Source organism: Oryzias latipes, chromosome 23 (genome assembly GCF_002234675.1).
Source record: "Oryzias latipes chromosome 23, ASM223467v1".
Taxonomy (NCBI): Eukaryota; Metazoa; Chordata; class Actinopteri; order Beloniformes; family Adrianichthyidae; genus Oryzias; species Oryzias latipes.
Window position 1 is genome coordinate 8,400,010 of NC_019881.2, and position 15,005 is coordinate 8,415,014.

At 40.2% G+C, this 15,005-nt stretch overlaps 1 protein-coding gene across 1 annotated transcript in view; it reads left to right on the plus strand.

Moving 5' to 3' along the window:
- The window catches only part of cerk (ceramide kinase), a 49,616-nt gene extending 35,004 nt beyond the window's left edge, over positions 1-14,612 (plus strand). Inside the window, exons 10-13 of the mRNA XM_023952621.1 lie at positions 208-284; positions 4,572-4,777; positions 10,671-10,885; positions 13,523-14,612. Coding sequence (XP_023808389.1) covers positions 208-284; positions 4,572-4,777; positions 10,671-10,885; positions 13,523-13,586 — 562 coding nt within the window. The 3' untranslated portion in view covers positions 13,587-14,612. The remainder of the gene's footprint in view (positions 1-207; positions 285-4,571; positions 4,778-10,670; positions 10,886-13,522) is intronic.
- The last annotated feature ends 393 nt before the right edge of the window (positions 14,613-15,005 follow it).

The window sequence follows — 15,005 nt, forward strand, 5'->3', positions numbered from 1 at the left end:
CAACTTCTCCACAAGAAAAAAAAAAACCACTACAAATATGGAAATGGCTGGAAACAGCCTTCAGGCCAGTTTAAGATAAACTGAACATTTTCATCCTAATGAAGGATTTCAGCTTGTTAACATCTAGGATGTCAGCAAGGCTTGTGATTCAGTGATAGTTAAACCAAAAAAAAACAATGAAAAAAAAGGTTATTGCTGGTATTTCAGGTGCAGCATCTGTCAGCACAAGCAGTCATCAAAGGACAAGCTCAGGGAGACAGCAGACGAGGAGACGGCTGCCGAAGGTACGAGTCTGGCTTCGTTATTTAAAAATCCCCCCTTAATCAGAGGGAGAGACATTCTCTCCTTTCATTGCTTTGTTATCTGCTCATTTTTCTCTTCTGAAAACCGTGCCACACTTTTAGGAAGTGTGGAAATGATCATTTTTAGAGTGGAGTCTGAGAATGTCGACAAGAAAAAAAACACTTCAACAATCGATTTGCATTTTTCTCATATTTTTTGTTGAATGTCTGAGAAAGAAGGAGAGTGAACAAACAAACCATCATAATGCACTTTTCAAAGTTTGCTTTTTTTGCTAATGTCAATAGCGTTTTTTTATTTGAGGCAGAAAATTCTTAATGAGATGTATTTTTTAGAAAATGCATGAAAATGAGAACTGACGACTGATTGGCCCCTCCCCCCTCACATTCCAAACAGGAAATACCTGCTGGCTCCAAGAAGCCAAAATCACACACGCTATCTACGAATTCCTTTACTACTCACTACGTAGTGCACTATATGGTGTTTTAACCATTTTGTAGTGCTGTCTTAATCTAAATTTCCAAAATCAAGTGACCTAGAAATTTTCCAGTAGTCTCTGCGAAAGACCAGTGTGCATTGATGCTCATTAGATTTGCGAAAATACACCACAATGCATTGCGTTTGACCAATTTTTGCGAGAAAAGAAAGTATTTAAATGTATTTTTTTAAATAAACTATCAAAGTTTATATCATCAGAAGACAGTGGATTCATAAATAGTTGTTGTAAAACGCTTATATGATATATTACATTTTCACTTCATGAATTCGGTGACGTCATATTCGCCTTAAAAAAAGAAGAAAAAAGAAGTGAGCAAGGTTTTGAATTGTTTTTAAAATGCACAGCACTAGATAGTCTCACACTATGTCGTTTTTTTAATTGTTAGTGTTTAGGGTGGGAATTCGGACAAAGCCACAGACAATTCTATTATGTAACAACCAGCTATTACCCATTATATTTGTCAGAAAAACCCTTCTTACTCTGCTATCTTTTTTTTAAATAATAATTCCTATTTTTGTCCATGATATTTTTCTTTCTTTATGGCAAGTTATTTAAGATTACAAACTGGCCAATCAGTTGCCTCAATAAAAGTATGTGGTCTCACGTCGAACATTTAAAATGTTTGATTGACAGATTCTTCCAAGCCCGCTTTCAAGTCTTTGTTACAAAAGAGGAATGAGGGAAGCACAGAGGGGTGGAGGAGGCAGAAGTTTTTCAGAGAAACAGGGGCTTTTGGCCGGCAGTTTAGCTCAGGCAGTAGGGCAGGTCGTCCAACAACCAAAGGGGTTAGCGGATCAATCCCCGCTGTACGCCATCCCCCACCCCCCAAGTGTGGCTAGTCTGCAGCTCACCACTCCCCCCAGGGGATGGGTCAAAATGCGGAGAAGAACTGTGGGATAAATAATAATTGTGGGATAAATAAAGTATTATATATATATATTAATTACAAAACAAAAACTACAAACCAAAACCACTGCATCAGGCAGGCAAACTCGAAATCTTATCCACACTTGAAACAAGGGAACATTAACCTATGGAGCAGCACAGGAGGAAGGGAAAGACAAGATATATAGACAAACGAGACAGAGGTGGAAATACTCAGCACAGATGGGAACCAAAAGCTAAACTCGAGAGAACAAAACAGGAAACCTTACAAAATAAAACAGGAAGTGAACTCAAACCAATACAGAACAACAAAGAACCAAAACACATAGGCAAAGAAACTTAAACCGTGACAGTCTTAGGGTTCTGGACTTCCAACAAGCTCACTCCTGATTGGTGAGAATGGTTGCCAAATAAACATTGACTCAGAATGACTCTAACTAATCATTGTGTACTAATAGCGTCTGGCTCCAACATGGCAGCATTCATATCATGAAAAAATGGCGACTGAATTGACTTCATTTTGCATGAGCCAGAAGTTTTCGAGCCATTTTTTATGGTTGATGTCACACTTAGTGAGTCCAGTTCTTTTATACAGTCAATGGATGGGCTGCATAGACGTGTAGTGGTCCAAAAACATGATTCATAAGTTAACTGATGACTTTAAATTATCCCTAGATGTTAATGTGATTGTGTGTCACTGCGACCGACTGGCAACCTCCACCCAACAGTAGCTGGGATAGACTCCAGCAACCCAGTGACTGCAAAACATTCAGCAGGTGTGATTGGAGGATGGTATGATGGGAAAAATTTTAATTAAACCCCTACCAGCTTTTGAAAACCTCTGCGTTTTTGGAGATCCTGGCTTTCCTTCAAGCTTCAGTTTACCTCCTGATCCATCAGACCCTTAATATCTTGGATCACAGCGACCCCCCACTCCTGTTAGGTCATCTCTGAGCTGCAGACGATCTGTTTGTTTTCATTCCCTCTTTAATTTGTATCCTGTTTTTAATTCCCGTCTGTCCAACATCGTCTGGATATCAGGGTGTTCCAGTCTCATATTTCTTTTTCTCTTTTTATGAAGATAAAAGCAAGCAGAACCTGTTTGTGTGTGAATGCAGCATGACAGACTCATGCTAATTTTCTCACGCGTTTGTGCATGTGTGTCTTTTTGTCTGCTGAGGGAAATGGCAGACTACTGCTAAATCAATGAGGCACAACACTCTCCATCTCCACAAATGAGCCGTTCCGTTCAGCAAAAGCAAACAGTCATTTGGAGAAATCTTCCTGCCGCAGAGCAGACACTCCACAGTCGTTCTTTCTGCTTTTATTTATTCCAAAAAGCGCCTTAATCACCACTCACCAATTGCAATTTTGTTGGTTTGTCGTCCCTTGTTATCCTCTCCAAGTTTGCTTTGCCAAATCATTGAGGGAAAAGTCATGTATGTTTGCTCTTTGAGATCACATAATATTCCCTTTGAGGTGCTCACAACCAACTCGTTGTTAATTTGGACTTCCATGATCGCTGCTACAGCTTATCCCCAATAACCATCACCCTGTGAGACGCGCAGCTGCGGTCCCGAGCGGGACTTTGCCAATAACAAGTCACGGTTAACGAAGCAAAACTGTCACTCTAGAGTTGGTGCTTTTATGTGAATAAGATCAGGATAAACCTGTCGGAAAGTTCCGTCAAAAAAGGGCAACACAGCAAGAAACTTTCTCAGTTTCCTGCGTCTTAATCTCAAAGGACCTTCATCAGCATCACTGCCGATCTGTGACCAGCTGAAAATGTAATCCCAGGACTTTTACAGAAGCTAAACACTGAGCAAAAAAGCTGAATTCAATCATGTAGCAGCCAAAGGCCAGTTTATTCCAAAAATCACACTTCAATGATCAGTGTTTTCAGTGGATGTCAAATGAAGTTTAAAGCAAAGACACAGGTGTGACCAATGAAGCTTCACTCACTCCTGGCTGCTGGATGAACTTGCTCAGCATTCCTCCATATTACAGCCATCTACATTCATTCACTGAGGAGCTCACTTCAATTGTTAGCAGATGAACACTTTAACTAGTATTTCTGCTTAAATAAAAGTTTTTTTTGTATTGATTTTTTTTGTTGGATCGGAAGAAAATAAGAAGAGAGAAGAAGAGAGTGGATGTTAGAGACGGGGGATAAGGAAGTTGGAGGATGATCAAAGAAAAGCGGGAGAGAGAAGCATAACGCAACAAGTTTCTGGAGGTTAATCATTATCACTGTTAGGTGTAGACGTCAGTCAAAAGGAGCGGGTCTGTCCACACACACTCAAATGTTACAAGCATACCTGTTGGCCTCACAGACAAACATGTCAACACGTACACAATCCAACTACAGCACACACACACACACACATACTTTTGCATACAAACACATATGTAAAGCATTTCATTCTGCATATTATTTGTTCAAAGTTGAATTGACATCTGTGCTTATGTGAGTGTTTTTCCTCTATGGAGGTGGATGATGGAATGTAAAAAGAAGGGAAGTGCCCTGTCACCCCCACAGCGAACCCCCGCTGAAGCCGTGGTGGCAGCCAGGGCCCCCCAGACACCTACGTGGTGTAGCAGATAGAGAAAATCGCCCATCGGGCAAACATGCCAGCCACCCAGACCAGGGCCAGCAGGACTGCCACAGGGGCCCCCAACGCCAGAGAGCAAGGGGGCACAGGAGCACGAAGAGGGCAAGCCAGAAGAATAGCCCTCCCACCACACCAGGGGGCCCAGCACAGGTCCCCACCGCAGAGAGCCAGCCACAGACAGCACCCCACCATGTCCCAGGAGTTCTAAGCATCCCCCCAACCTCAGGCAGTTCTTTGTTTACTTGTGTCTAAGTGGTTTCACTCCTGTGTTGCAGTCAGCAGCAGCAGCTGGAAGGTGATCTGCGGGAAGTTTATCGCCATCAACGCAGCCAACATGAGCTGCGCATGCCCCCGCAGTCCCAAAGGCCTGTCGCCCTCTGCTCACCTTGCCGACGGCACTGCAGACCTGATCCTGGTTCGGAAGTGTTCCCGTCTGGACTTCTTCAGGCACCTTCTCCGACACACCAACACAGACGATCAGGTAGGCCTGCAGCTTAGCTGCTGTGACGCAGCAGTATTATGCCTCAAAGTCTCAAAAACCTTTTAGCAGAACTTGAGCAATCAGGAAAAATGGAAGTGATTTAGCAGGATAAATAAGTCGATCTCCAGAAGTTTATGGTTTTGCTGCTAATGAAGGTTCTGCTTAACATTTGATTATCAATCAGTATGTAGAGGAATTTAAAGCTTGCAGGTTTACTCCTGCTGTGTTGGGACCTGCCTCTGCTGACTCCGCTTTGCTTTCTACCTACGGTTCGGCTGAGTTCAAATTCCACATTCCCCCCGTGCCTTCCCACATTTTATGAAAAACCTCCATCTTGATCCTGGAGAGGCTCCAGTAATCGCTGCATCATGGATATGCCAGATAGGGAGGGGTCAGGCCTCAACAAAACTAATGTTCACACCAGAAAGTAGAACCAACGCCAAGATGAGTCTGGTAGAAATGATTTCTTCTAGGAGTTTCATCTGCAGCAGCTGCTTTGGTTAAACTTAGAAAATTTTAGTTTCCTGAGGTGAGAGTTTTTTTCTAAGAAGCTTCTCTATTTAATGTGTCACTTTATTTGTTGTATAAGCTTTTTCTTTGGCACCTTTCTATATGTACTGTTGTCGCACTGTGCTTTTGCAGCAGGGATGTGTGTAGATGTGAAATATGATGCACGTGACAACATGGTAGCAGTTACTGAATCTGATGGTCACTACATTCTGCCGACATCTTTGAGATTTACTAGAGGGAAGGCCTCTGCAAATCTTTGAGATTTTCTGGCATCTGGAATTTTGCAACCATTTACATTTGGTTTTCTTTATTTTCTAATATCATTTTTTAGTATCCAGTCAAAATATTTTTTCTCCATCAACACTTTCCCTTATCTTTCTTATCTTTATACTGCTTGGCTGTTGGTAACCAATAACAACTCGACTATCCCTCAAATATTTACTCATTTATTTCCTCCCATCTGCTCCTGCCCCTGTTGTTTGCGTTTCCACGGTGTTAACACTTTTAACAGCGATAGTGTTCTCTTCATGTGGTCATTAGATATTAGTTTCTGCTTTATTTCCTTTCTGGTTAAATAAAAGTGGTTCCTGAAGGCAGCAGTGCTTTCATTTGGAACCTCCCTCCTGCCACACTTCAGGACACCTCTGCACCCTGCAGTCTAGTGGTGAGGAAAGCAAAATACACCCAAAATAACCAAAAAAAGGCAAATGAAATCAACTGAATTGATTGATTGAATGAAAAACAAAGGACTAAGGAAACATTCCAATGTATGAAATAAGAATGAAAGGAAAAGCTTGAAGGAAAGTAAGTCTATTTTAAAAATGATGAATGGCGTATACCTATGTAGCGCTTGCCAACCTGTAACCACCAGGAGCAATGACTGAGTGGTTCAGTGTCTTTGCCAAAAACACTTCCACACATGGGCGGACACGTTTGGAGCTGAACCTGTGATCCTTTAATAAGAGTTTGAACACTCCACCTCTGCGCCCCAGCTTCCTTATAATAAAAAAAAATAACAAAGAGAATTATCGTCATTATTATTTGTGCAGAACTCTATAAAATGTTGGTGCTTATTGTATCGCCACAAAGGTTATGAACTCTTTTATGTATCAATTCATGGACCATGTATCAAGATGCGTGTTGAATCATATGACAGGGAAAGATAAACACCCATAGTTAAAACAAACAAACCGAGCCCTACCAGGGGGGTATTCCAGGAAGCATGTTTAAACTACCCTGACTTTAAGCCTGAACTCTGGCTGAAATCCGCCTGAACTTGCTTACTCGGGGTATGTCGGTTCCAAAAGACCGGGTATGAGTTGGCGTAATTACGCTCGACTTGGTAACCCTGGGTTAATGCACGTGCGCGTCATGCACATAAAGACATTCTCAATGGATCGCCGATTTCTGGAGTCACCATGGAAACACGTGATGAAAAAAAGGAAAGCGCTATACTTCGGTGAGACGGAGTCTGAGGTTTTAATGATGGCGTATGAAGATTATACGTCCATCAAAAAAGTAATATGGCTGCATCATCAAAAGAGTTTCTGCTTGTAGTAAGAACAAACTAAACGCAAGAGTTTCTTATCTTATTTCCATTTTCCTTGTGACGCATATATATGTAACTTATCCAATTTTGCCACCTTAAATGAATTACTTCTATTGGTAACAAATAATTGAGTTAAATATAATCAACCTAATTTCTTACGTCTATAAAAATCAATAATTGTTTATACAACTCAAATTTATGTATTTATCTAACTAAATGTCATATTACTCCAATTCAATTAATATTTTATCCATCTTAATTAATTATATTTCTTGATCTCTCATATGTCTAAGTTTGAGCCGGCAGATATGCTCATTTTTATAACAATTAAAAGGACCGGAAAAATGCACGTTGCACACAAATTCATTAAAGAATTTTCCGTCATTGTCATTAAAGTAGTAACCGGTAGGGGTGCCATATAAACTCATCATCCTCTCCTTCACTCTTACTCATGGTGCACAGACTTAAGCAAAGTAGGGCAAAATAACTCAGCAAAACACAGTAAAACAGCTAAACAACTAAACACATTTGGTCAAAAACCCACACTTAAACCCAAATCCATCCAAACAGACAAAGGGAATGGTATCCCACAATCCCTTGCGGTGCCGATCTAACAGCAGGACCAACGTTATACCTACTTAATTGAATTCCTTTGAATGAAAGTAAAATAACTGTCTGAAAACTAAGTGTTATTTTTAAACTGACTTAACAAACAAATGATTTATCTTAACTGAACTAAATAACTAAGTTAGATCAAAGTGAAAAAGTTTATTTTTCCAACATCCATATGTGATCTTATCACCCTCTCATGGTGGAAAAGTATTATCTGAGCTTCTTCATCCACTAAATCATCTTCAAATGGACACACCATGCTCCTTCACCTCTCTGAAAACAAACTAACCTTCAACTAAACCTGCTCCCGACCAGGTTATGTTCAGAGCATGAGTTGCTATGGCAACTTGACATACCCTGTAACATACCTCCATTTTTGGAACCGAAAGCTGAGGTTATCAACTTCCTTAGCCTCAAACTTACCGTGGGAGCTAGCATAACCTGCTTCCTGGAATACCCCCCTGGATAACTTAAAAAGAAACATGGTTCAGATATGTGAGGAATGTTGGCCCTAAAAACCTGAAATCCTCTTTCTAAACACAAACTTTAACCAGCAGAGGCTGCCATTGTTCATCACCATTTTCGCCGTTTAAACTGAGGAAGTTTATCTCATTACCTCCTTTTTTATCTCTGTAAGGTGGAATAAACTGCTGCCATTACAATCTGAAATCACCCTCAGTTTAGTAGCAATGGAAAAGTGAATTTTAAATAAACATGGTTAACTGTCTGCATTCTTTTATAGTGTTTTTTCCTCTTTTACAGTTTTTATAAAACTACAGAGTTTATAAGATAAAACAATTATTCAAAGTTGCTTCACATTAAGGTCAGGTTCCTCCACATCTCTGATTGTTTTTGATCAGCAAAAGGACTTAATATTTCCTTTCCATGAACAGATGCTGCTCTCCCTCCCTGGTTGTGGCTTCTGCTTTGATCATTTGTTTGAAGTGCTTCAAAGACAGCAGTGATTGGACTTTACAAGCTTTGCCAGACGTGGAGTGATGCACAGATTCACGCTGTTTTGTAAACATTGTACAAAGCGGGCATTAGCATATAGATTGGACATGATTTTTCACATGGTAGCTATACTCAAACACAGTCATAACAAGCTAGCATTCACCTGGTATCTTTCTTTTTCGACAATCGATTCCTCCGATAGAGAAAAATGTCATTACGGCATCTCATTGTCTAACAAACGGAGGATTTCACCGCCTGTAAAGCGGTGACGGCGATGGCATGGTTCATCTTAAGGTTCGACTGCTGGCCGGTGCTACGCTTACATCCCAGGAAGGTAAACAACTATGAAGAGGGAGAGTTTGCATCAAAGTTGGGTTGATATCAGGATCTCTGTTCAACCAAGCAAATCAGGATGAGGAGTGGCGACGGCACTAAGCGTATTCATGGTCTTGTCAGAAAGGCTTTTAGGCGCATCGTCCTGCATGAATAAAAAGTGGCTGCAGTCATAAAACGGGCCCCGTGTGAAATAAATGGCTGTCGCTCTGCTTTCAAGATGAGATCATGAGATAGAGAACTGTAAACGGGGAGAATAAGTGGCTCTCTGTGAAGTTGTAGAAAAGAGTGTGGTGGACACAGCTGAGCCTTTTTTCTGCCATGCTGAGAGATGAAAGGATTTGGAGGAAATGATTTGTCCTCCGTCTTTCTTCTCTCTGTGGTCACACTTCCTGTGTCTCCTGTTCTTTTTTGCCAGGTACTTTTTTCTTGAGTCTAAACCTACAAACCTACCTTTTTACTGGACCGAGAAGTTTCAGCCGTGGTGGCTTTGGAACAGCGAGGACACGGCTGTTGTGGCAAATACAACATTGTGCCTTTTTATTTCCACTTTTCTTAGTCTATTTGATATACCTACCGGATTGATAAGCAAGTATCGATGAACGCTTAATGAGACACATCCCTCTACAGGACTACAGGGAGATGCAGCATAAGGTGAAAGGTCAAAGGCCAAACAAGGGGCTTATGCTGACTTGTATGCTAGTTAGGGTAGTAAAGAGGGAGAGACTGACCTATACAGCTTAGTAAGGCAGAGAGACCGAGATGGGAAGGACATGCAGCAGGTTAGGGTGATTAAGGATGGGGATGGTAATGTATTGGCAGGTGTCAGTAGTTTGATGGAAAGATGGAAAGAATACTTTGAAGAGTTGATGAATGCAGAAAATGAGTTTAAATCTAGATGGATATATTCTGGAGGTGCATTATAAATATCTTTCTACACTATGCTCAAACATGCTTGCTCACTACCTGATGCGTAGGAAACAAGAAAAACATTTAGTTTCTAAACAAAAACACTACGGCAAATTAAAATGAAATCAATCAATCAATTTTAAGTTTCTTTAAAATGAATTAAAAGACAACCACGTATTGAAAAGTCATTTTTTAGTATTAAATTGTAAAATGCGAACTGCATAGTGTGGCACTGTTCCCACTGATCGTGGGAGTTACCCAAGAGTTGGAGTAGACAATGTAAAGAGCTTCTCTGGTCACGAGGGATGAGCTTCATTAGGAATGGAAGCGGGTGGGCATCATTCCCTCACAGGCTGACGATGGGCGGGGCCAGAGAAGGAGAATCAGCACGGGAGATTGACGTGGAGCCCGAAAGACCTAACCCTGTTGCATTCAACACTGCTCAGAGCTTTAATATTATGAGTAATAAATATTGTTCATTTTTCAAAGTATGTCTATCCAATATGCATCAAATGACATATAACCATTAATAGTTTTTAATAAAGACATTCTTTTACATTTATGCTAAATAAAAGTTTAGGATCAATTGGTAAACTTTATGTTAACAGGGTCACTCACTGACAGATGTGTAGTCAATAAATGCTCCAAACTGCAACACCACACATGACTTCTAGGCTTTTCTTTTAGAATTGACTATAAATAACATATACATAAGGATGTGTAATGTAAGATATGTATAAAGTTGACATTGTTGGAATCTACTAAAATGCTTTTGAAAATTCAGTATCACACATCCCTTCTCCATATATCAGTGAAAACGATCAATCTCAGAATTTTCAACTAATTTTTGTTTATCTGTTTTAGACTATAAATTGTTTAAACTGCACTCAACATTTAACCATTTTACCTTTTACTTTTACTCCAGTAACATAATGGATGAATGCTTTTTACGTCTACTCAAGTCATTTTTTTTTAAAGCAAATCTACTTGTAAAATCTTTGTTTTCCTTTCTGCTTCCCTTCCCAGTTTGACCACTCGTTCGTTGAGGTTCACCGTGTGAGGAAGTTCCACTTCGAGCCGTTAGACCCTCAACCTCTTTTGCTGGAAAACCAGAGTGAGCTTCCAAAGAAGCCGGGCTTTTGCCCCTTGGGCTCGGCACAGACAACATGCATCCCCAGCGCAGCGCACAGCAGCTGGAACTGCGATGGCGAGATCCTGCATCACGCCGCCATTCAAGTCAGGTAAACACTTCGAACACGGCCTCCTTGTTCTATTTCATTACTTGTCCTGTCCAGCAGCTGAGCAAACACAAAATAAGTGCCTCTTACGTAAAGCACATTTTATATTTACAACTAGGGTTTGTTTGATCTACTCCTTTGACAAACAAGGAGTTTATTTTTATAAACTTCTTTTGGATTATTTTATAAACTATTTTATTATGTTGATTCAATTCTTTTTGGCTCTGCAACTTTCCTAAAGGAACTAAAATGTTATTTCCTCTGCTGCAATATAAGAGAAGAAAAATGTAATTTTAAAGATTTTTTTTTTTTTACATGATAAAGATGAGTCAGCAAAATTGAGCACCGACAATTACTAGACTGGAGATCCATAATATTGCAGAGACAGAAAAAGAAAAATTAAGCTGCGATTACATCTGATAACAGCAAAGGTTTCATGTCTCAAAGCTTTGGGGAAAACCGATTCTGCGCTGATGACTCACAACTCTCTACTTAAGTGCTGAAAAGATTTTTATCTTGAAGATGCAGCCGTTTTTGGCAAAAATTTGTAATGCAAAGAGGATGCAGTTTTTCAAGTTTGAAAAGTTGAAGTTATTTTTCCCATTTATTTTTAAAAAAAGGTTCAATTTGCTGTTTAAAAATGCTGCTAAAATGGCATCTCTGTCTGCCGGGGAGTTCAGGACAGAAATCCTTTCATTGAGCAGCCATATTGGATCTTTTTGTTAACCCACGGAAAAAATCTCTAAATGGTTGACGCGATTTGCCGCCCAAATTGCATTGCAGGACCCCTAATAGCTTCTGAACATTAGCCACGGTTCCAGTATTCTGTTGTTACCCCTCAAATGATGTTTCAAGAAGCGTTAACACTTGTGCTATCCTAGGCACTTTAACATTGGGAGTGGGGTCATCTAGACCCATTAGATAGTGTGCTGAACCTTTTTTCTTCAATGATTTGTGATCTTCACTGGTGTCCATGGATTACATGAAATCCTCTCCACCTTTGTCACGGTAGGGATAACACATCACTGTAAGGGTGGGGTCATCTAAGATAGCACAAGGGTTAAAGTTTACTTGCTGTGTGGGCCGGCTGAATGAAGCGCATCTCCAGAGCCCTGGACTTCGTCTTGTCATTATTCTGATGTGCTCCACACTTCAAGCATGATCCCAACTCTGTGCGCTCGCCCATCCGTCTTGATGCATCTTTTTTTTTCATGCCCCACTGTACTCTGCCAATGATGCATGGTGGTGTAAAGTTGCTAATTTAATGGCTCTCCCCTTGTTAAAAGGCGACTCCCCTTTAATTAAAGCTGAAGTCCATCCATTTATTGCCTCTTCCTCGCCGGTAATCGTTCTTGGAGTGAGCCAAGCAGAGGGCCGTTCTGATAATTAATGGCAGGAGCTCAGGTAAAAGAAAGACGATGACAAGATAGAAGCTAGAGCCGCAGCTTTGGGGGAAAAAAGGGAAACTCAAAGTGTGATGAGCAAAAAGCCACAGAAGACGCTTTGTGTCTGCTATTTTGAAAATACTTTATCATTTTACCGTACTACATTTCACGTACTATATTTATTTTTATATACTTTGGACCATAAGATCATAGAGTTCATTAGGTGAAACAAAACTGTTATATAAAATGATGTGGTAACACTACCCAGAACACCTAGAGCCAAGAATCAGGTTATTGGTCACCTGCCTCTTTTATCTGCAATACTCAGTACTTGCAGAGAAAACAACATTCAAAAACAATTCTAACTTTATTGAGAATAACTCTCAACGTAGTTCAGTTGTAACAAATCACATAAAAAACAGATCTCTATTTTAATGCTAAAGAACAGAATGTTTCACTTCCTCACTACAGTAGCCTTAATTCTCCAACAATCCATCAAGCGTTGTGGGTTTGTTGTTTAAGAAAGATGAATAATTTTTGAGAGCCCCCCCCCCCCCCCCCCCCCAAAATCGTTCCAGGTCAGTAAACACAACCAGGATTAATGTAATAATCCAACGGATTAAAAAATGCACTGTTGCGTTTTAAAAAAATTTAAAAAAGGTAAAATAAAAAATACGGTAACATTTTTTGTTACCTGTTTTCATTTGTCTGTTTTTGCCCCCAATTGTTTTGCATTTTTTGTTGAGTTTCTACTTTGTTTTTAGTCCGTTATCTGTCACACATATATCACACATTGTATCTAGAAAAATAATATATATTTAAAAAGAAAAGCGAGAAAAGCAGAGGATCGCACGACGCAGGTTAAAACAAAGACTGTGTACGCTGAGAGTTGATTTAAATGACACATGGGCATGGTGCTGGGGGGTGGGGGGATCCGCTGCACACGAGATTTGCTCTATGATCTGTTGCCCCCCCCTACTTTAATGAACATTTTTCTGTTTGTTTTTGTGTTCTTTTTTCCTCTCCACACACTTCCTCCATTTTTCTTCACATCTATTCCAACCTTGATGGCCTCTGGATTACAGAACACAGACCCTCAACCCTCAGTGTGGCATGTGCAGTCAGGGCTGCCATTGCTCCTCTTCAGAATCTGCCCCATACTGGGCAGTAAAGCCTCACCGCAGGCGATGGTGGATGTTTAGCTGATGATGACTTGTTATTTGAGCTAAGTGACATGTTGTGTGTTTCTCCTCAGCGTCCACCGCCAGCTGATCCGGCTGTTTGCCCGCGGCATCGAGGAGCAGCAGCAGCGGGTTTGAAGACCTTCCTGCACCTTTTATGTGAACCAAACCAAAAAAACAAAAGTGCTGCATAGAAAAAAAAATATTCCTTTCAATTCCTCAAAGCGTCTTTGGTTTAGAAGTAAAGGCATTCTTAAGATGGACGCAGAGAAACAGAGCTAGACTCAAACAATCATGAGAAGCTTCCATAAGGCAAACACTCCTGAAGTTCATCAACCAGCTGTAGTTTCTCAGAAACACATCTGATCATTCTGACCAAAAATGTAAAAAAACCCTGAAGATATCAGCTCTTAAGAAATCAGCTGGGGGCCCCCGCTAACAGACCCCTGATGTTCTGCTGGTTGGTGAAGCCCAGTAGCTGCTGCACCTGTAACTCCTGGCTTTGCTGCGTCCAAAGAGGCAGCACAGAGTTCAACCCGCACCCGTGAGAAGGCTCAATCCTGTGGCGTGCTGTAGGACGTAACCGAGCCGGATTTAGCTCTGTAGCTAGAGGTCAAGCTGGTCTTGATGTAGCACAAGCAAAGCTTTTGATAAACTGACTTTTGTTTGTTTTTGTGTTGTGTTTTTTTTGAGGGGGGCAGTTTTCAGCAGGAGTGAAACTATAAGCAGGAGAAAAAGCGACCCAGACTTTGCAAGAGAAAGGTGCTGAAAAAAAGACATTTAAATTAGCATTAAAAACATGTAGCAACCTTTAGCAACCATCACTTCTAGCATTACACGTCAAGAGTGAAGCTGTGGTTATAGATCAGTGTTTAGAAAGAATAAAAATAGTACGTTTTCTTTTGCAGTGTTCATTATCAATTGTTGTGTCGCTGTTCCATAGATTACAAAGATCCTTCTTCATCAGGATAACTCGCTACTTCCTGTTTCCTCCTGGTGTTCTCCACAATCTTTGTATGACATGTTTGTGTTCATGAAGCATGAAGGCGCAGATGTGAACAATAATATTTGGAGGTGACCAAAGCAAAGACATTTCTCTGTTGTATTTTTAGATTGATGAAGAAGAGAAATAGGAATCCAAATAAAGAAAATGTAGGAAAACAATTTCATGTTTTTGTGTTTTTCCATTCACACATTTCACTTCATATTTGTTGCTCAGTTTGGGAAAAACCTTTGACGTCTGCAGCTAGAGGTGCAGTTCGACAGGAAAGACCCATTTTTCTCACATCTTGAATCGATGTAAAAATGAATCATTTCAAAAAATGCTTAAAAAAAGGATAATGAGAAACATGTGGATTAAAGTTGATGTTTATAAATTCAAATGGATTCACTCACTATCTTTTCACACTGGAAAAGTACGTCCTTTCAAGACATTCAATGTTAAATGTCTTGAAATGTTAAATATCTTGTTGAGTCATTTGATCTTAAAAAATGTCATTAAAGCAATAGCTTTTTTTTACTGTATATATTTTTTATTTGTGAACTGTGAGAGAATTC